Source organism: Ananas comosus, linkage group 23, assembly GCF_001540865.1.
Source record: "Ananas comosus cultivar F153 linkage group 23, ASM154086v1, whole genome shotgun sequence".
NCBI lineage: Eukaryota > Viridiplantae > Streptophyta > Magnoliopsida > Poales > Bromeliaceae > Ananas > Ananas comosus.
The window spans coordinates 1,207,620-1,227,463 of NC_033643.1; the positions used below are offsets into that span (position 1 = coordinate 1,207,620).

General features: G+C 36.7%; 3 protein-coding genes and 1 long non-coding RNA gene across 5 annotated transcripts; all 4 read left to right on the top strand.

Annotated features, from left to right (window-relative positions):
* LOC109727860 lies at positions 134-1,700 on the top strand. The gene is made up of 2 exons (XR_002220862.1): positions 134-235; positions 1,372-1,700. It is a non-coding gene; the product is annotated as an uncharacterized LOC109727860 (long non-coding RNA).
* LOC109727906 (probable serine/threonine-protein kinase PBL25) lies at positions 3,659-6,717 on the top strand. Its single transcript, XM_020258117.1, has 5 exons — positions 3,659-4,026; positions 4,415-4,605; positions 4,687-4,876; positions 5,198-5,589; positions 5,847-6,717. The coding sequence occupies exons 1-5, from the start codon at positions 3,903-3,905 to the stop codon at positions 6,213-6,215; spliced, it is 1,266 nt and encodes a 421-aa protein (XP_020113706.1). The 5' UTR covers positions 3,659-3,902; the 3' UTR covers positions 6,216-6,717.
* On the top strand, positions 8,068-14,562 carry LOC109727952 (coatomer subunit delta-2-like). Of its 2 annotated transcripts, none has more exons than XM_020258187.1 (12): positions 8,068-8,228; positions 8,655-8,755; positions 9,398-9,437; positions 9,585-9,808; positions 10,000-10,242; positions 10,915-11,077; positions 11,949-12,250; positions 12,386-12,572; positions 13,214-13,367; positions 13,722-13,784; positions 13,881-13,977; positions 14,196-14,562. In XM_020258187.1, exons 2-12 carry the CDS (start codon positions 8,753-8,755, stop codon positions 14,283-14,285), a joined length of 1,566 nt encoding a protein of 521 aa, XP_020113776.1. In that variant the 5' UTR covers positions 8,068-8,228; positions 8,655-8,752; the 3' UTR covers positions 14,286-14,562. The 2 variants fall into 2 exon arrangements, with proteins under 2 accessions (XP_020113776.1, XP_020113777.1); XM_020258188.1 differs by lacking the exon at positions 8,068-8,228 and adding an exon at positions 8,338-8,397.
* Positions 15,755-18,225, top strand: LOC109727953 (ATP-dependent Clp protease adapter protein CLPS1, chloroplastic-like). The gene is made up of 4 exons (XM_020258189.1): positions 15,755-16,168; positions 16,682-16,780; positions 17,581-17,690; positions 17,916-18,225. The coding sequence occupies exons 1-4, from the start codon at positions 15,901-15,903 to the stop codon at positions 17,997-17,999; spliced, it is 561 nt and encodes a 186-aa protein (XP_020113778.1). The 5' UTR covers positions 15,755-15,900; the 3' UTR covers positions 18,000-18,225.

Here is a 19,844-nt window from a genome sequence, read left to right on the forward strand (position 1 = left end):
CCGGTCGCCAAGTCGTTGCTGCATTCATTTCATATATAAGTCGTTGACGAACCACCAACAGATGACGACTTCTTCTGCAGCCGTAGGATGCGAATCCGACGGTGAATAGCGCCGACCCTAACGAAGCTTCTCTATATAACGCAGTCGAGGGCTCGAGGCACAACCCGCCCCCCAAAACCCTTGGCTCCATCTTTCCCGATCGTTCTTTCCTTTTGTTTAATCCCGTGTAAAAGAGGTAAAAATTGCTTTATTTTGTTCGAATTCTTAGCTTTTTTTCTTTTTTCGGCCTGATAAGTTTCTTTTGTTCGAATTTATGGTATGTAGTAATTTGTTGGGGATTTGATGTATAAACTTCAAGTGAGATTAGATCAATTTGACGAATGACTCGAACTTTTTCCGGGGATTAAAGTTAAATCGAACTAATTATTTCATTGATTGATAAAAATAAACAGTGTTTGTCACTATGAGCTAATTGAAATGGAAATTTAAGTTCAGATCATTAAGAATAAATTGAAATCTCAGTTAAGTTTCACCATAATTTCAGTGTCATTGCGTAGCATCGATAATTTATATATTTATCTGTGTTTAGATTCTGATAATCGCATATCGAAACTTATATCGAAACTTAGAAGATTGGTAACTCATTAGTTTTTTCGACCTATCATTATCGAAGGTGCGAGGAGCAAATTGTTCTTGATAGATAGATACATTAATGTTGGTTTACTTAAGATTGGATAACATAAATTTCCGCCTCTTCTTTCGGCTGCAAGAACAGTGGCATTTCTTGACGGCTTTGTTCTCGGGGCGGAAAGCAAACTTCACAGAGTGGGAGTAAACATATCCTCAGCTACTGATATTAGCTCGTGGATCTCTTTCGCTTGCGCATTGCAATTAAATTTCTCTGCTTGTTGTTGTTTGTTCACTGCAATTAGTCGATGATAACCACGAAAGGTAATTATAGACAGTGTTGTGAAAATGAATATCCTTGGAAATACATGGTCAGTTTGCTATATAGTAATTGACGAGGATCCTTCAATTTTAGCTTATCGAATGTGTCTGGTAATGGTAAAAGAATCTGAAGCATATGACTGGTTTTGTACTCAGGTAATGCAATATTTATCTTGTTTATGTTTTGTTCGACCGTATTTAAAAAAAAAAAAAAAGAACAGGTGATTCTCAACGTTGAATTGATTCTCAACACTGAATATACTGTTGATTTTTGCCGTTACAGTAGTTCATACTAGTCTGTAATACTTTGGCTGTTGAAATAAATGATTACATACTAATGGAATTATAGATAAAGAGTGGATGGATATATGTTCTTTTGGTGCCAATTCTTTTACCTACTGATCCTTTTCTGTTTTGATACAGATCAATTCTACGGTCTTCTTGCTGATGGTTCATTATGATATTGCGCAGTAGATCAAACAGAAGCACTTACAGATAGGTCCGCTGCGACGTTTTGTATTCATAGGAAAAAAAACATGTCTTGTAACATTCTTTACGTTTTAAACAGATCAATATCTTATTCTTCGTACAATGACCTTTTAAGGTTCATGATGTTCTTTTAGTCCTTGACAATAACACAATCTGTAAAGTCTCTGACGAATTTTATCAACATTTCTCAGATTATGGAAACTCTCTTTTCACAGTGTGTTTTTTGTGTCAAATTATTAATATATTCAAGAGTTGGATAAACAGATCTATTACTGTAATATGCGAGAAATGAAAGAATACCGGACAAAAATGAACTATTCTGCTTGTGTTTCACATGGAGATTATACAATTAATATTGTCTTCTTTTTATTTAATTGTTTGATATGCTCTATTTCTATACCCTGTTAGAAAATAAACTCGAATTAATCTCTAGTAAATAGCTACTTCTGAATTGGTCAGAAATAAGAACAATATGTTGGCATGCTACTACAGATAGATGTAATCTTTTTCTCTCTTTTTTTTGTTATTATTATTATTATCTGGTTTTGCGTGTGAGAAGTGGCATGTTGTGTTGTTATTAGTTGCAAAAATGTATTTTATACAAGTCTAATACAGGTTGGCTTCTTATTGTCACTCTCTTAAATTCTAATATTCTAAATTTAAATTATTTTCCCTAGTTAATTCAAAAAATTATCTGATTTAATGGCTCTATTTGATACTATTTGTTATGTTAAATTTATTAAAATTACTAATAAGTTAATAAACTTTTTAGTTTATTTATCTAAAATTACTGAATTCCAACTAATCAAAAGTTAATAAAGTATAAAATTTAAAATGCAAAATTATACAAAATTTATCGAAACTATTGATTATTTTGAGTTGGCTATTTAAAGTTTCAAAATTTTGATTTTACTACTTGACTTTTCTCTTTGTTTGATTTGAGTAGGTCAACGGTAATTCAACTTCAAAATTTAAATATGTTATTGATTTTTACATGTTTAATCAATATACTTTATGTAATTCTCGCAATCTTTTACTCATTAAAGTGAGTAATAAGCTTAGATTTAGATAAGTTTTGTTTGGTTTACCAAATTAAAAATAATAGCGAAAGTGAGGAGGCCACAGCAAAATGTCTGGGGATGTCGATGGATACGGATACCCAAAATTTTATTGGAATCCAAATTTGAAGTGAGCGGATTTTTTCGATACTAAATAGAAATAGTTTCGGAGATGAATATCAAAAATAAAAACCCAATAGATATAGATTTGGATATAAATTTTGACTGTATCTGATCGGAACCCGAATCCGAATTAATTTTATATCATAATATATATATATATAGAGAGAGAGAGAGAGCGCTAGGCTGTTGTACTATCGGTAGCACAGAGGCCTCCGTGCTACCAAGTTATTTTCAATGATGCGGCTTCCAAATTGATGATCGACTCCGTTAGACTTGATCCACACTATTAAAAATATTTGAAAACTAAATTTCATAATTTTTCGACATCATTTGGCTACTGATCAAAAGGTCTCAAAATTAATAATTTTAATGGTAGATGTGGTGCATTTGTGAATTTAACGGTGTAAAGCAATTCAAATCTGATGAAATTTTTATAGAAATTTTTTTTCACTATTTAAAGTAAGATCAGTGTCTCTGATCTTAAATTCAAATTTTTTATCATCATTTTTTATAAGATTTTTATTTTCAGCCGTTTATTTTTAGACTACTCGTTTGATAGGTAAATGATACCGAAAAATTATGGAATTTAGTTTCCAAATACTTTTAATAGTGTAGATCAAGTCTAACGGAGCCGATCGTCGATTTGGAAGCCGCATTATTGAAAACGACTTGATAGCACGGAGGCCTCCGTGCTACCGATAGCATACAAGCCCAGCTTTCTCTATATATATATAATTTAAATTTAATGCAATATGTTTCAAAATATTGCAAAAAAAATAATTGTTTCGGGATTTAGATTTTTAGTCGAGATCGAATTTGGATATGAATTTTAAAATTCGTCGAATCCATGTTCAGATTCAAATTTTGAGTTTAATAATTAGATTCAAATTTGAACTTTTAAAATTCATCGAGAATTCGACTGGTTGGCATCTCTAAAAATGCCCAACTGGTTGAAGGGTCCGGAATCTATATTTTTGCTCGTTTTTCCAATTTTAATTAATTAAACCACCAAAATTCCAACGGCATAACCCACGTCCCTCTCTCTCTCTCTCTCTCTCTTCCCCTCCCCCCATCTCCTTTCCTCTCCCCGGGGAGGGGCTCCAAAATCCTGGGTCCGTGGCGTTTTCCCGAACAACCATTTGCGTGGTGCGAAGAGCTGGCGTTAGCAATGGAGTTTTGACGAGGATTTGAGCGAGTGCGAAGGGGTTTGGACCTTTCGATGCTGTGTCGGAGACTCGGGAGATTTCTCCGGGGAGTTGTTTCCGTAGTGTTCGTTGAGAGACCATGAGCTGCTTCCCTTGCTTCTCTTCCGGCGAGAAGAAGGCGAAGAAGAATGCAGCCGCTGCCGCCGAGAACGACTCCGCTCCGCCCGCGCCCGTCCGCCACGCCGAGGTGACCGCGAAGACTGGTGAGATTTCTTCACTTCCTTAAAACTTTTGCTCGGTTGCAGATAGCCGTCTGAACTTTCAAAAAGTTAAAACAAAAGCCAGATGACTCACCTTACAACAGATGTCCGCAGAAATACGCTTTTGTAGGACCCTTTGGGAGTCCCATTGCATCCATTTTTTTTTTTTCGTTCTGTAGCTTAGTTCATTTTCTAATTGAATGAAACGGTAGCATATTATCTCAAACACTGCTCTTCTTTTCAATACAAAGTCCGTTAAATCAGATGAAAATTGTCACGCGTCGAAGTTCGGTGCTGACACGAGCGTAGCGATTACAGCTACTTCATCAACATTTTCATCTCACGTCGTATGATTATTCGCGACAATTTTCTTCGAATGTTTGCTTCGCAGACAACAATGCGGAGAAGAGTCCAGGAGAAACAGCTGCAACACAGAAAGAAGCTGGCAATGGAAATATTGCAGCACAAACATTCACATTCCGCGAACTCGCCGCCGCGACCAAGAACTTCCGACCCGATTGCCTTTTGGGTGAGGGAGGGTTCGGAAGAGTTTACAAAGGTTGCCTCGAAAAAACAGGCCAGGTAAATAAACCATACATTTGCCGATATCTTTATCTAAAGAAAATAGTTCTGCTACTCTATATATTTATATATGTTTTCCAGGTTGTAGCTGTTAAACAGCTAGACAGGAATGGCTTTCAAGGCAACAGAGAATTCTTAGTTGAAGTTTTGATGCTTAGCCTTCTGCACCATCCGAATTTGGTCAATCTCATCGGATACTGCGCAGATGGTGATCAAAGAGTCCTGGTATATGAGTACATGCCGCGGGGCTCATTGGAAGACCATTTGATCGGTAAGGAACTTGAATGCGGAAAATGTTCTCTATGGTTCGGAAAGGCCGTTGTCATCGAATCAGTTAATGTCGTTGTCAACTTCCCAAAGATTCGTAGATTCGCTTTAGCTTTCAATCGATTCGTTATTAGGCATTCAACTTGACAAAAAGGCTAAATTGCAGGATACCCTGCATAGAGATTGCTCGCAGGTCGCCTTGTATCACTTTGCTCATTGTTAATGGCGTGAGATTTTACGAGCGCAATTTGAAAATCACGAAATCCTGCATCGTGCTTGCTGTTGACCTAATCAATGATGCTTATTTTCTTTCTTCTTTTTGCAGATCTCTCGCCCGATCAAAAACCTTTAAACTGGTTCACCAGAATGAAAATAGCTTATGGTGCTGCTCAGGGCCTCGAGTATTTGCACGATAAGGCCAACCCGCCAGTTATATACCGCGATTTAAAATCTTCCAATATTCTACTCGATGAGGAATTCAATCCCAAGCTCTCGGACTTTGGGCTCGCGAAGCTCGGCCCCATGGGTGACAAGCTGCACGTCTCGTCGAGGGTTATGGGGACTTATGGCTATTGCGCACCTGAGTATGCGAGAACAGGCCATCTGACCGTGAAGTCAGATGTGTACAGTTTTGGAGTGGTTCTTCTCGAGCTTATCACGGGGAGAAGAGCAATCGACACTACAAAGCAAACTCATGAGCAAAATCTTGTCACTTGGGTATGCATCATGAACTCTTGAGCCTTGCGAATTTCACCACCTAGTTATGAGTTTGAATCCCTACTGATCTTGAATATTGTTGTGTCAACTTATAAATCTCTGCATTCTTCTTGGCATTTTAGGATCACTTTGGACCATCACAGTCTTATTTCTGTTCCTTGAACTCGCTTCAATTTCATAAACTATTGCTGCTCAAATTTAGTTCCTCGTATAATATCTACTTATTGGTAGAGTCCTTTTTGTTTTAATTTTTATAGGCAATGCCCATGTTCAAAGACCAGAAAAGATTCCCTGAGTTAGTCGATCCCCTTCTTGAAGAAGACTACCCGCCGAAAGCCCTAAATCAAGCGGTTGCAGTTGCTGCAATGTGCCTTCAAGAAGAGGCTTCGGTGCGGCCGTTGATGGCCGACGTTGTCATGACCCTAAGCTTCCTCACAACTCCTCCACCTGAAGGAAGCCCAGCTCACGCTCCAGGCGTCGTGCCACCGGAAAATGGTAGAGAAGTCGATCAAGCCCAGTCAGACCACGAAGAGCATGAAGAGAGTGATGAAGAAGAAAGTGAGGATGGGGATGAAGGATACATTCAGCTGGGCTCTTCGAACTCGAGACACCAACAAGAATCCTAATACGAAACGAGGGGTCGTGATACTAACAGAGGAGGAATTGAACCTAATCATTCTTTCACAAAGGTAGGCTTCACTAGGTTCAATAGACCTAATCTTTTAATGGTATTTTCTGCTCTGCCTATATCACCTCCCCAAAAAGAAATGGCCTGTTAATATTGAGAACATTGGGATTGGTTGGTTCATTAGCTTGGTTATTTCCCGAAGTTTGATTCAAGTTGGATGTGGACTTCTGATTGTTATTGTCAGGGCTGAGATCAGAAGCATGTCAAATTTGGGATTCAAATTATCTGATGGAAAGGACCTTTTTCCTTCTTTTTGCATGTTAATGGCATAATTCATGTCAAATGTTGTATAATTATGCACGATGAGATAAAATTTGAATGCCGCGCATTCACTCGGTTACTCGGAGTTGTACTATAAAGAATACAAAATGTTATTTATGTGAGTTTAAAAGGGCAATGTGGTGTATACAGAAAACAAATCAGATAATTATTTTGTGATACTTTTGTGTGTGAATACATATTGTAATTTAATCGTTTCATCTTGGCATTATTTTATGTGACAGAAATCAACTTCTCTTAAACTTGCAAATATCAGCTTTCTACAAATGCAGTTCTTATTTGGAAAAATTCTCTTACTTATGTAGATAGTGAGTGTTATTTTGCATCCTACTGAATTTTTTTGTTGAATTTCTGAGTTTTAGTGTTTTACATGGCAGTGTGAGCAGTAGATCAAAGGCTCCCTCTCTAATTGCAGACCATTAAAATGAAAATTTTTAGGTATACCACTCATTAAATATGGGAGCTTATAACATTCGACGAACTATTATCACATATTACATAAGACTGGAGTTCCTGTTTTTCAAGATCCATTTTTTGGTACTATCTTCCAATGAGGTTTCTCTTGATCTGAAAGGATTTTATAGGATTTCATTCACAGGTAAAGAGTGTACTAACAGATGAGATTTGAAGCGTCGACATCACTTTTTATTTGGATCAAAGAAATACATAATTCTAATTTCTTACAGTGATATATATAGCTTCACATACTACCTTACATGTTGTGCTCAATGGAAGACGAAAGATTAAGCATTCCAACTTTTTTTTATATATATATAGGTTTAACAATGATATTATCTATCACTTCAGTGTAGGTGGAAGGTACTTTCACTCCTGGCAATGTGACCCTGAATATAAAGCCGGGGCATAATTCGTCAAAGGAAAAAAAAAAAAAGAAAGAAAAAAACACACTCAACAGAAGTCGGCAGCTCAAGCTGTTCTCTCCAACGATTGATACATCTTAATTTGGGGAAATGCAGCTGTTTTGTCGCCGACTTCTGAAACTGATCGACGCTAAGTAACCAGTTTCGTCGCCGACTTCAATCACATCACTACACAGCGGGCTTTTTTTTTTTGCATTTTGGCTCCTCAAAATTTTTTTTTTACAAAGAATCCTATTAAATTTATAATTACAATTTTGGCTCTATTTCCATCACGTAGGCACCACATCAGTACCACGCAAGCTGGCTAGGGAGGAGCGTTAAGTTGAACACGGTGAATAGTTCACCATATTCCATACTTATATTTTCCTTATTCAAAACTTATATTTTTTCGTAATACATATATTTTTATTAGACATGGTGAATGATTCACCGTGTTCAACAAATTCCACCTTTTCCATCCCTGCTCACGTGGCGCTGATGTGGTACCTGCGTGGTAGAGATAGCGTCAAAATTATAATTACAAATTTGATTGGGCTATTTATAAAAATAATTTTTGTACGGGACCAAATACAAAAAAAGCCCCTACACAGCAAATGTAGGAACTGATTAGTAATATCCAAAGATTGCTGTCACTAGCATGCAAAATAACCTTCCTTGCCACACTCTCAGGAGTAGTTTGGTTCCGACACATTTTTGCACCTCGAGCGTTCGACACCTCCGATTCCTCCTCTCCGAGATCTCTCTCGTCCCCTCAATTCCACTTGTCCTCTCGAATCCACTTTATATCTCAGGTAAGTTATCTTCTCTTCTCTCCGATCCTTTTCGATCGATCTCTATCTTTTTGAGTTCCTTAAATTCGAGCATTCGATCTATTCGTATCAGTTTCCTCACTAAAACTGCGGTTAATTCCACGAATAGAGCTCCAGAACCTGGAATTCGATGCGAAAAGCAGAAGAATCGGTAGTAGAATCTAATTATTCCTGTAGATCTATAATTATTTTTGCGAGGAATCAATTTAATTGAGAAAATCTAAAGTAATTTGCCACTTTTATAGTGTAAACGATGTATTATCGTTATCATTTCAGGAAATCATGGCAATTATTCATGTTATGTTTGTTATCTACATGGAAAATTGAGGAGAATTGCCTTTTTGCAATCTTTATAATCGTTGGATCTATCTTTTGTTCATTTTAAGTGCTGTTTTTTTTTTTTTCCAGGTCGTTGATCAACTGAGAGTAATTGCTGAAATTCTCGGCAGGGTTTTATCTTTTTGACTGGGGATTGATAGTTCTTGGGGTGTCAAATTGGATTTAAAATGGTAAGAAAAATTTATACGATAACTACTACTCTGCTAATTGTGATTTATTTTTTCCTCGTGCTTTGAATGTTGAGATGGATAAGGAATTCTCATGATTTGATAATTTCTGACATTGTTGATTTTATTTACTAACATTTCAGGTTTAGTAACACTTCATTGCTTTCCTCTGGTAATTGATATGTTTTTATTGCAAGTTTGCTACATTCTAGCTAAATGGCGTTGCCTTTTTCGTTGTAAGCTAAATAGAGGAATATGTGTAGCTTCTGCCTTTTCAAAGTTGTTGCTTTTCTACATTATTTCCCCTCTATTTTTCTTTTTGATGAAAAATTAATTTCAGTGCTTGTAGCATCAGAGGTTAGATGTATGTTCCTAGGAGTCTATTTTGGTGGGTGAAACTGATTTATCATTTTTTATGGAGGAAACTGACAAGCACATTACTGTTTGGATCCTCATGCAAAAACATATTATTTTTTTCAGAACTAATAATCTATACGATTTCTTCCTATATTTTGTGGGACTCATTATATCATGGAGTAAGTGAAGACAGATATCTCATAGGCAAAACTATATGCTGTAATTACAAGTATAGTTTCTTCTTTAATTTCTAAAAGCAGTTGATCTAACAAGTGCTTGTGTTAATAGGTTGTTCTTGCAGCTTCTATCGTAACAAAGTCTGGAAAAGGTGTGTCAGCTTTGCACTTTGCGACTCTTTATTAATTGCTTACTTGCTTCATTTAGGTTTATTGCTTGCATTCCGGATGCTTGGTCTTGGATAAGCTGAAAAAAATGGCTGGATAATTGCTTTTTTTTTGTTTTTACTTAATTGCAGTGCTTGTTTCAAGACAATTCGTTGATATGTCCCGAATAAGGATTGAAGGACTGCTCGCAGCATTTCCAAAGTTGGTTGGGACTGGAAAACAACACACTTATGTTGAGACTGAAAATGTCCGCTATGTCTACCAGCCAATTGAGGCTTTGTATCTGCTTCTTGTTACAAACAAACAAAGTAACATTCTCGAAGATCTAGAGACACTAAGACTCCTATCCAAACTCGTATCCTTATTTCTGTTGGATTTTGCAAGTATATGCCAATTCAATTAGCTATCGAGAGCTTATTTCAGATCTTGTCATCTAATTTTATGTTATCACTAATGATTTTATCACCATTGCAAATTGACACTAGCAATCTTGTGTGCGCTAATAGTTGTTGTTTTACAGCAATGATTTCCTTAAATGGTATGAAGGTACCAGAGTACTCATGTTCGTTAGATGAAGAGGGGATCTGTAATTCTGCATTCGAGCTGATCTTTGCGTTTGATGAAGCCATCTCTCTGGGCAACAAAGAAAATTTGACTGTAGCACAGGTTAAACAGTACTGTGAAATGGAGAGCCATGAAGAACGACTGCATAGGCTTGTCATGCAAAGCAAAATCAATGAAACTAAGGATGTCATGAAGCGAAAAGCTAGTGAAATTGACAAAAGCAAGGTATGTATTGTTCTTCTTTTTTATATTAACGGCAAGAGTCTCTGTTGAATTTGCAAAAGATAACAGCTATTGCCTTGGTGTTTCAGTGGTTCATGGTACTCATATGGTCAAAAGGAATTGTTGTTAGACTGCTTTTTTTTTTTGTTCTTCTTGTTTACTGGTGTATGTTGCTAGAATGAAATGGCTTAAAAATTAAAACACTTTAAGTGTTTGAAAAATAGCCATGAGTTGTATGACATTATTTTTTAAAAAATAAGCCAGAAAATTGGCCGTGAAAAATTGGGTTACTAAGACCAGTGCAGTGAGCGAGTCTTTTGAAGGGCAGAATTTGTGGCATGCGAATTTCAGCATAACTAGCAGTTGGAGCTGCCTTAGTTCTATTATGCAACATGCCAGGGCATACTTGGGCAGTTCTTGATCCAACCGGCAGAAAAGTTGATGTTGAATTTGGATAAAATTAGTCATTCTTCCCTTGTTTTGGTAGAGATTCCACCTATCCTCTTCTCTCCTCTGATGATCTATAGGTGTTAAAGTTCTGAAACATCAGTTAGGATGGTTAACACTCTATTTTGTATCCCTCTCACTAACCTATTTTAAATTATTCTGGAATAACTATTTGCTTTCAATCTTCTTGTTTTTTTAGTCGTTCTACTAGATTCTGTAAATATGCAGATTGAAAAGAGCAGAGGTGACAAAGGAGGACTCATGTCAATTTCTGGTCCTCGGAGACTTGAAAGTAGTTTTAGTGACATGAGTATTTCCAGCAGTGGAACTGGTTTCGGAAGCAGCTCTGGATTTGGATTGAGCACAGACTTTGACTCCACCAAGCCCAAAGGTTTATACTAGCTGATGTGTTATAGCCTTTTACAGGCACCTTTTAGCTGCTTTAGAACCATTTATATCACTCAAATCTGTTTGATAAAAGGCCACAAAAGTGACTTTCGGATGGTAATGCTTTCAAGGGTTTGAATATCTTAGTTGGAAATGGAAATGTCGTACTATGTACTTTCATCAATTTGAATCCCATAAGATTTTTTATCTCTGGAAACTTCTAATGCTACTGCTAAGTATTAAAAAAACAGCTCAATAGTATACGACAAGGCTCTAGGCAATGCAGCTATACCACTTCGCTGAGTCTTGCTTTGAAAATCTTGGTAATTTAAGATTGGCAAAATTTTATTGAGTGACCGAAGCTTGTTGCTAAAGTTTATTGGTCACCAGTTCATATATGCTTATTTAGCAAAACTTATCTGACATTGTTCTATCATCAATGAGCAAACGTATAGAACTTTGAACTAATACGAGGTGAAATATTTTAACGTATTATAGCTAGGTGAATGTATGAAATTCTGTACATTTTGGAAAGACTGCGGCATGAAATTTGCAAGACAAATGTTGCACGACGCCACCCTTCTTTACCCAACTGCATAGATATTATCAAGTTATAAGTTTTCCTCAATCTTCTTACCATTTTTAGCTAGCCTAAATTTTGTTGATCCATCATGTGTGTAGTCTTGTTCTTTACATTTTCTAGTAGGCATAACACATTTTCCAAAAGAAAGCAACTTGTGTAGTGAAAATTGAGAAATGTACTAGAAATCTTGTTGTTGATGCCCCAACTTATTGAGCACTGGAATATTTTTCTCTGTTGGCAGCATCTTTTTTCTTTGTTTTCTGTAATACGACATCACAATGTGGACCTGCAGGTCGTCTGCCAGCATCTGCTACAGCTCCACCTAAAGGACTAGGCATGAAATTAGGCAAAACGCGGAGGGACAATCAGTTCCTGGAATCACTAAAAGCTGAGGGTGAAGTGATTCTTGACTATGTCCAACCAACTGCAGTTCAGTCGAAGTCATCACTTCCACCGAGTGATCCTGTTACACTGACGATTGAAGAGAGGCTCAATGTCACAATTAAGAGAGATGGTGGAGTTAGTAACTTTGATGTTCAAGGGACTCTCTCTCTTCAAATTATTAACCAGGAGGATGGGTTTATCCAATTTCAGGTAATTGTTTATGTGGAACTTGATAGTTTTGCTTTCTAATAAGTTGTTTTGTTAGAACGTCCAACAATTAAGAGCTTTTATTCTAATGTCAATGAAGATTTGTAGATTTGTGGTAATAGATCATCTCTTTGACAGATCGAAAACCAAGATGTGCTGGGCCTTAGCTTCAAAACACATCCTAATATCAACAAAGAACTGTTTAATAGCCAGCATATTATAGGTCTGAAAGATCCAAACAGGCCTTTTCCCAGCGGTCAAAATGATGTTGGTCTCATGAAATGGAGAATTCAGGGGATGGATGAAGGCTCCTTGCCATTGACAGGTTCCTCACTCTTTCTACTGCATCTTCTTTTTCTTTTTTCTTTTTCTTGTTTTTTTTGTGCTTAGGGCCTGCTTGGGCTGGTTGAAACTTCTACAGAAGTGCCATCAAGTAAAGTAGTTTGAAAATTCACTAACCTTTTTGGCCCTAGTCCAGGGCATATTGCTGTTTTAGTGCTGTTAGGAGTGCTAAATTTATCATCACCACCACCCCTTCCTTCTCCAGCTAAACAAGATCTCTCTGAAGCAGGTACTCCGAAGTGGAGCTCCTGTGTTTGGGTCTTGAAATCTCAATTTTGCTACCCCCCATGGCAGAAAATGTAAACTTTTCTAGTTGCCGAATGCCCTAATAGAGGTGGCTACAGCTAAGAGCAAAAGCAAAAGCAAAAGCTGGGCCAAACGGCCAAGTAGCTTTTTCATTCGCATCCTCGATTCTTGCTGCAGCAGCGGGGAAAAGCTTCAAACTCCAGCTTCCGCCTTTGGGAGTTCAGAACCTCAGTTTTAACATCCTTCTAGAACAAACTCTGGACTCTTTGTTTGCTAAACGCCTAGCTGTTGATTTTTGATGTAGAGAAGCCGTTCCACTGGCTAGTCCAAATTGACGCTTATTAGTTTATGTATCTAACTTGCTTAGATTTCTTGCAGTCAACTGCTGGCCCACAGTTTCTGGAAATGAAACTTTTGTAAACATTGAGTATGAAGCTTTGGAGACGTTCGACTTGCAAAATGTTGTGATTTCAATACCTCTTCCTGCACTTCGAGAGTCACCAAGTGTAAGACAGATAGATGGAGAATGGAGGTAACTGTTTAACGTTTTCTCCTTCTACTCTATGTGCTTAAATCTCTTCAGTGATAAATTTACATATTTGTTAATCAAAATATGTTTTGTTTAAACAAGATACTCAAAAGTGTTTATACCCTTGGACAGCAGAAATACATGAAGTTTCTAATGTTATTTTTTTAAAAAGATTATTTAGGTTGGGTTTGAATAGATATTCTCTTTTATCATCCCAAGTTTAATTTAATTCTGACCACGTAGTGAAAATTCCTTTTAGAACCATCTTGTGATAATTGTCTAAGAATATTACTTATTATCATCATATGCAATGTTATTCATTAGTAGTTGCGATTTATAATTGCTACCATTTACCAGGTACGACTCAAGGAACTCCATATTGGAGTGGTCTATTCTTCTTATCGATCAATCAAATCGCAGGTAATTAAGTCATTCCAAGTACTTAGACCTTCACACTTCTTTCCTGATGCTGTTCATGTGCAATTAATTTGACGCGTTATATTTGGTTCGCAACAGTGGATCAATGGAGTTTGTTGTGCCTCGAGCTGATTCGTCAGCATTTTTCCCCATTTCTATCAGATTTACTGCTGCGAACACTTTCAGTAATGTGAAGGTTTGACTTTAATTTATTTCTGCCACTATTAAACTATTTTTTTTCTTCGTTATATTTCGGCAATGTATTTCAATGAATCATCTTTTGCGTCTCCTGTAGACAGAAGCTGCTTTTGAAATTTTAATGAGGAAAAAAAACTGTTAGCGCTTCTTTCAAAAGATTTATTCAGACTTGTTCTGTTTTCCATGATTAACACGGTATTATTGCATATATTTTAGGTTGTTAACATCACGCCACTGAGAGGTGGTGGCCCTCCGAAATTTTCTCAGAGGATTCAGCTGATCGCCGATAATTACCAAGTGGTTTAGTCTCCTAACAGAAGATGCTCCTCCCTTTGACTTATTTTGGTTTGAATAGATAAAACCTTTTATCTATTTGTATAATGATATATCTCCATAGACATCCTATGGGAAAAGATACCTATGGACTTCTGATCACGTACATATGTTCCTCTAAAAACTCTAGCTATTGCGTTTGAAACCATTGCATTGGCTTACATTTCAGCAGTAGATTTCACTGTTTATTGTATACACTGTAATAGAATTATGGTGATTCTCAGGGGTGTTATCTGGTGAGCATTTATTTGAGTTGTATCATCCTGGGTATAAAGGTTTAGGGGATGTAAAAATAATTGATCCAGAAAAGAAAAAACAACAACAACATGAATAGTGCCAAACAAGCCACAAATGCAGGTTCAAACACTTCTTCCAGTTTTTTGCTGATAGATGCTTCTGGAACTGTTTGTCTTATGCAGAGAACAGCCCTATATTATTTTCTGGAACCTCCTCCTTTTTTCTTTTTTTTCTTTTATTTTGGCATCTCCTTTCAGTTTCAAATATTATCGTTCTATTAAGATGTACTGTGTAACACGCCAAAGAGCCTGAACCACCAAAAAAAAAAAAGAAAAGAGAAAAGACTTGTAAGCGTTTCGGAGTTGTAGCCAAATCAAGAGATGATTTGAAGCCGTGGAAATTGGAAGTTGCTTCACCGAACTTCTCTCTACTATGCAATACCAAACCTCAGTCCAATGAAGGACGGTGTAGAAAACAACTAAAATTACCCTTTTACCTCAGCCATTCATGATTTTTTTTTTTTTTTTAAGATAGTTCGTTTATTTTATTTTTTTAGAAATAAATTTAGCTGGAAATGTGAATCAATTAGAATTCAAATTTAAAACCTCAAATACCAACTATCTAATCTTTTGCCATTTATGCTGGGGATGGTCGGTATTTATGAATCTACTTAACCAAACTCTAGAAGTGTTTGTCCGAGCAAAACTACAATAATTAGTTTTAGTAGAGAAGTGTTTGTCCGAGCAAAACTACAATAATTAGTTTTTTACTAAAACTTTTGCTTGTAGTACAAATAAAATCTTTAATTTTAACTTTCACCTTTACAGCACAATGAAAATTTTAGACTTTTTATTTATTAAATGATTACACAACTGCTTTTTAGATCCATTTCTTATTTTCTTTAGATCAGAGTTGTTGTTCTATCCAGATTGAACAGGCTTTGTAAAGCCTCGTTTGGTATTATGGTAGTAATAAATATTTATTTTATACTTTAAAAAGTAAAAAGAAATTAATAATATATTTCGCTGGGTAGCGATTGGCATTGTAAATTTATAGCATCAAATGAAACAAATTATAAATGCTGTTAAATTTTTTTGAACTTCCTAAAATATAAAAATGGATGTTTTTAAATCCCAATTCCCAAACTAGTTTTAAATGCTTTTTTTTTTTCTTTTTCTTTTTTTTTTTGGTCTTTTTCCCGTTAGAACCCTCAATAAATCCCACCACCCCCTCATCTCTCTTCCCCAAAATTTGCCCTATCACTCACCTCATAGCGTCCGAGCTTCGTCTTCACCAACCCATACTCTCTCCCCTGCGCTTCCGCCCAAAGTGAGTGCAACGCAGCTCTTTGATGGCGATTAGCACCCGCGGAGCCGCATTCTCCGTTCCCAAATTCCCAAACCCTAACCCTACAGCCCTACCCATTTCGAACGCTTCGTTGCCTCTGAGGCGGCGCACCACGGCTAGGTTAGAGAAGGCCCGGAGTAGAGAAGCGTCGGCGCTCTCTCTCGCCGCCATTAATGGCGGATTGGGATCGCTGCGAGGAGGAGGAGGAGCGGTGTTGGAGCGACCCACCTTCGACCAGTCCCAGTTTGATGCTCTCCCCTCAGTCCAAGAAGGTGTAGTTTCTCTCTCCTCCTCTTTCCCCTTCTTTTTGAGCTGAGATATTTGTTTTGTAAATGTTAATTTTGGTAACAATGTTCTGAGACTCCTCAACTCTAGTCCATTTAAAAGTAGTTCTCTCACAAGTTTTGTTGTTCTTATTGACACACTCATTTATTTAAGCTGTTCCGATTACTCATATTGAAACTTTTTGTTAAATTTGATAGTCTTATGATTTTTTACTTGCTAAATAGTGATTAATCATGTTAATATTTAATAGAACTAATGACTAAATAGGGATTTAAAAAAAAAAAAAAATCTGAAGTTGAGGAAGTGTGCCAATCGAAAAATATAAAGATGTGGTCGTTTCAAAAATGGCCTATAGTTTGGAGTTCTCCATACAGTTTTACTTTGTTAATTCCACTATTGTTTCTTCCTTGAATTGGTGAAATTATGAATTTTGTGTTTCCTTGGCAATCTAATTGAAGAACAAACAAAAAATAAAAGCTTGCTCTTGTAAATATATGCAGGAGGGGATATAGGCACACTGAGTAATAGGAAAGGCCTGGGGAGTGGAGATAGCTACAAAGTTTTGCTCATTGATGATCCGCGCCATACCGAGAAATTAGGTACTCTTCCAACACAGTTATTCTACAGAGGATTTGTAATATCCAATTAAATATCTCCACATTACATATAATAGATACATAGAAGAGATGAGCTGAAATACTATCTGTAGCAAACGGGCTCTGTTGCTATTGATTTGTTTTCGATGGTTGAGCTTTCAAATTGACGGTCGACGCCGTTTATTATGATCTAGATCACTTGAAGTATTTAGAAATCGCATTTCATATTGTTTCGATATTATTTTCTTGTGCATTAAGTGAGCACAAAATTGAATGGCTAAAAATAAATATCGTTCAAAATGTGATGATACAATAGAGTGTAGATTCGGTTTTAGATAGTTTAAAAAACTTCCTAATAAAAATTTAACTGATTTGAGTTTTTTTATACTGTTAAATGAGCAAATGTCTCGTATTAACTATTAAAATTATAATTTTACAACTCTTTGATCATTAGGTAAATGATATCGAAAAAATATAAAATTTGATGTCTAGATGTTTTAAATAGTCTAGATCATATTCAACGATACCCTCGTCAATTTCGAGGCCTGATCATCGGAAACAAATTGGTAATAACAGAGTTCGTTTGCTACTGATAGTATTCCAGTTTAACTCTCTCTCCCTCTCTATATATATATAGTTTTACAATCATCATTTTAGTGTGCAAATACCATTACCATTACGCCCAGGTTGGATTCTTTTTCATCTCATCGGCGACAATATAATTGTTACTACAATTCACACGAGCTCTTACTCAAATTTACTATCACAAAAAATTCCCACAATCTTTGTATTGTTTTGTGCAGTGGAAAGAGCTTTGCCACGGGTGGTGCCCTCTATAACAACCGATGTGGCACGAAAACTATTCCATGAATCTCGGGAGAAAGGTGTTGCAGTTGTTATTGTTACTGTAAAGGTATATACAGTCGCTGCTTTATTTAGTCTCAGAAATACACATATACAGAACATCGTCGAGATCATCTTAAGAAGTGTTCACACCTCACGCAAAACACCTGTCACTGATTATTAAATTTGTGAACGAAATTACTTGATGAAGATCTTTTCGAATGTTTTGTAACTAGATATTGCTTATACTTGGTACAAATTATTATTATGGGTAATTAAATCTCTGGCTGAACAGGAGCACGCCGAATTCTATGCGCAGATGATGGTACGTCAAGGGCTGCGATCGGCAATCGAACCGGATTCGGACTTGGCAAGTTGAGGTTCAGCTCATTAATCACTCTTTTTTAGTACCCTCTTTAGATGGGAGATAATGTGTCGAACTGCTCCTAATTGATGTCTCAGTCTAAAGTATTTACAAAGGGAAAATAGAAAAAGAAAACGAGAAACAAGAGGTTGTACTAAACAATTTTGGCACCAGGAAAAGTAACTTGTATGTTTATAAATGCTGTCTTAATGAGCCTGATTTCAGTGTGCCAGTTCCATTATGTTACTAAGTGATCATGCAAATGCAGTTTTGCGACTTATTGCTAAACATTTTCACTAACACAATTTAGACATGCTAAACATTTTCACTAACACAATTTAGATATGCCGTGCAATTGCATCCGCATCATCCTTATTTGATGTACAAACAGTCAGATCTCCATAGCATGGCAGATGTACAAACAGTCAGATCTCCATCGCATGGCATACGCTAGTACTACCCATTTCGCATATACCAATCATTTTTAAACCTTTTTCATTATATAATGTTCCCATTTGTGTGGAACGAGGTTAACGTGTACAGAAAGAGGATCACCCAGGGTGAAGGATATGATTGGGATATGATTGCCAAGCACAGTAAGTTCAAGGATGACTAAGCTTAAGTAAAAGGTTCAGGGACTAAATCACACTATCGTCGAAGCACAAGACATTTTATTATAGCATGACTTTAACTCTTCTAGGGCAATACAGTTCAATCACTATTCCACATGCATGTACTTAAAAAGAGTATTATATGTCACAGATCGTCAAAAAAAAAAAAAAAAGCAGTAAACTGTAACGAAACATTCAACACACAGCCAAGAAAAAGAAAATCAGACCTGCCAGCAGTGATAAAATCCAAGGAAAAAGTCTCCAAATGACATCACACAAAGACGTAGTTTGCGGCAAACAAATCATGTTGTAGCTTTAATTTATGCACTTTCCATAGTAGACATTCTCTCAGCCACATATAGCAATGCTTCAGAAATTTTGTCACAGAAAAATGATCTTTACTTATTGCTGTTCTTCAATAAATCTCATTTGAGAAATAAGTTTAGGGATTCTCTCAGTAATGTTCTCTGTATAGAAATGCCGCTGAACCACTATGTAAATGTTTTCTTCAGCAATTTCAAGTGAGCTTTCGCCTGTTTCTGTCTTTACTCGACCTACAGTCTGCCTCAAATAAATTGAAAGTTAAGGTAGTTTAAGCTTGACAAAGGCCGCTTCACTCTCCTGGTGCGGAAACGCCCTGCTTAAGCCTCTCCCTCTTCAGCTTCTTCTTCGAGACGGGTTTCTTCTTTCTCGAAGGAAGGGTCTTTTTTGCGTATGTGTAGAGAGCGTAGTTCCCGGCAAGAAAGAGAAGCAAAACTCCCCCCACAACAAGGAGGACCACCATGCCTGGGTTCAATCCTTTCTTTCCCTCTTCAATGATGACATTACCCTTTCATATCGGAAATAAGTAAAAGAACAAACATATCAAACGGAGGAGGATGAAAAGGTCCCATTCTAAATGCTAAGAACGAAATTTTTCTCAAGTAATGTAAACTAAATCCAAAGGGTTGAACAAGATATGGTGTGGTAAGCTATAAACTTGAAAGACACACATGCAAGTTAGTTTATGGCGTTCTTCGCAACAAGAACCAAAAAGACATCAAACTTAAACCCTCGTGTAATGTCACGCAATTTACATCTCTACAGGAAGGATGAAGAGCTTCGAATATAACTTTGTATCTCAAAAAGAGAATTATTTTCAAACAAACACTATCATCAAGTGCATTATAAACTGGTTCTAACATTTTCAGGAAGAGAAAGGCCTATTCTCTGGTCTCCTACTCCCATTTGGCTCCCTCCGCATGTATAT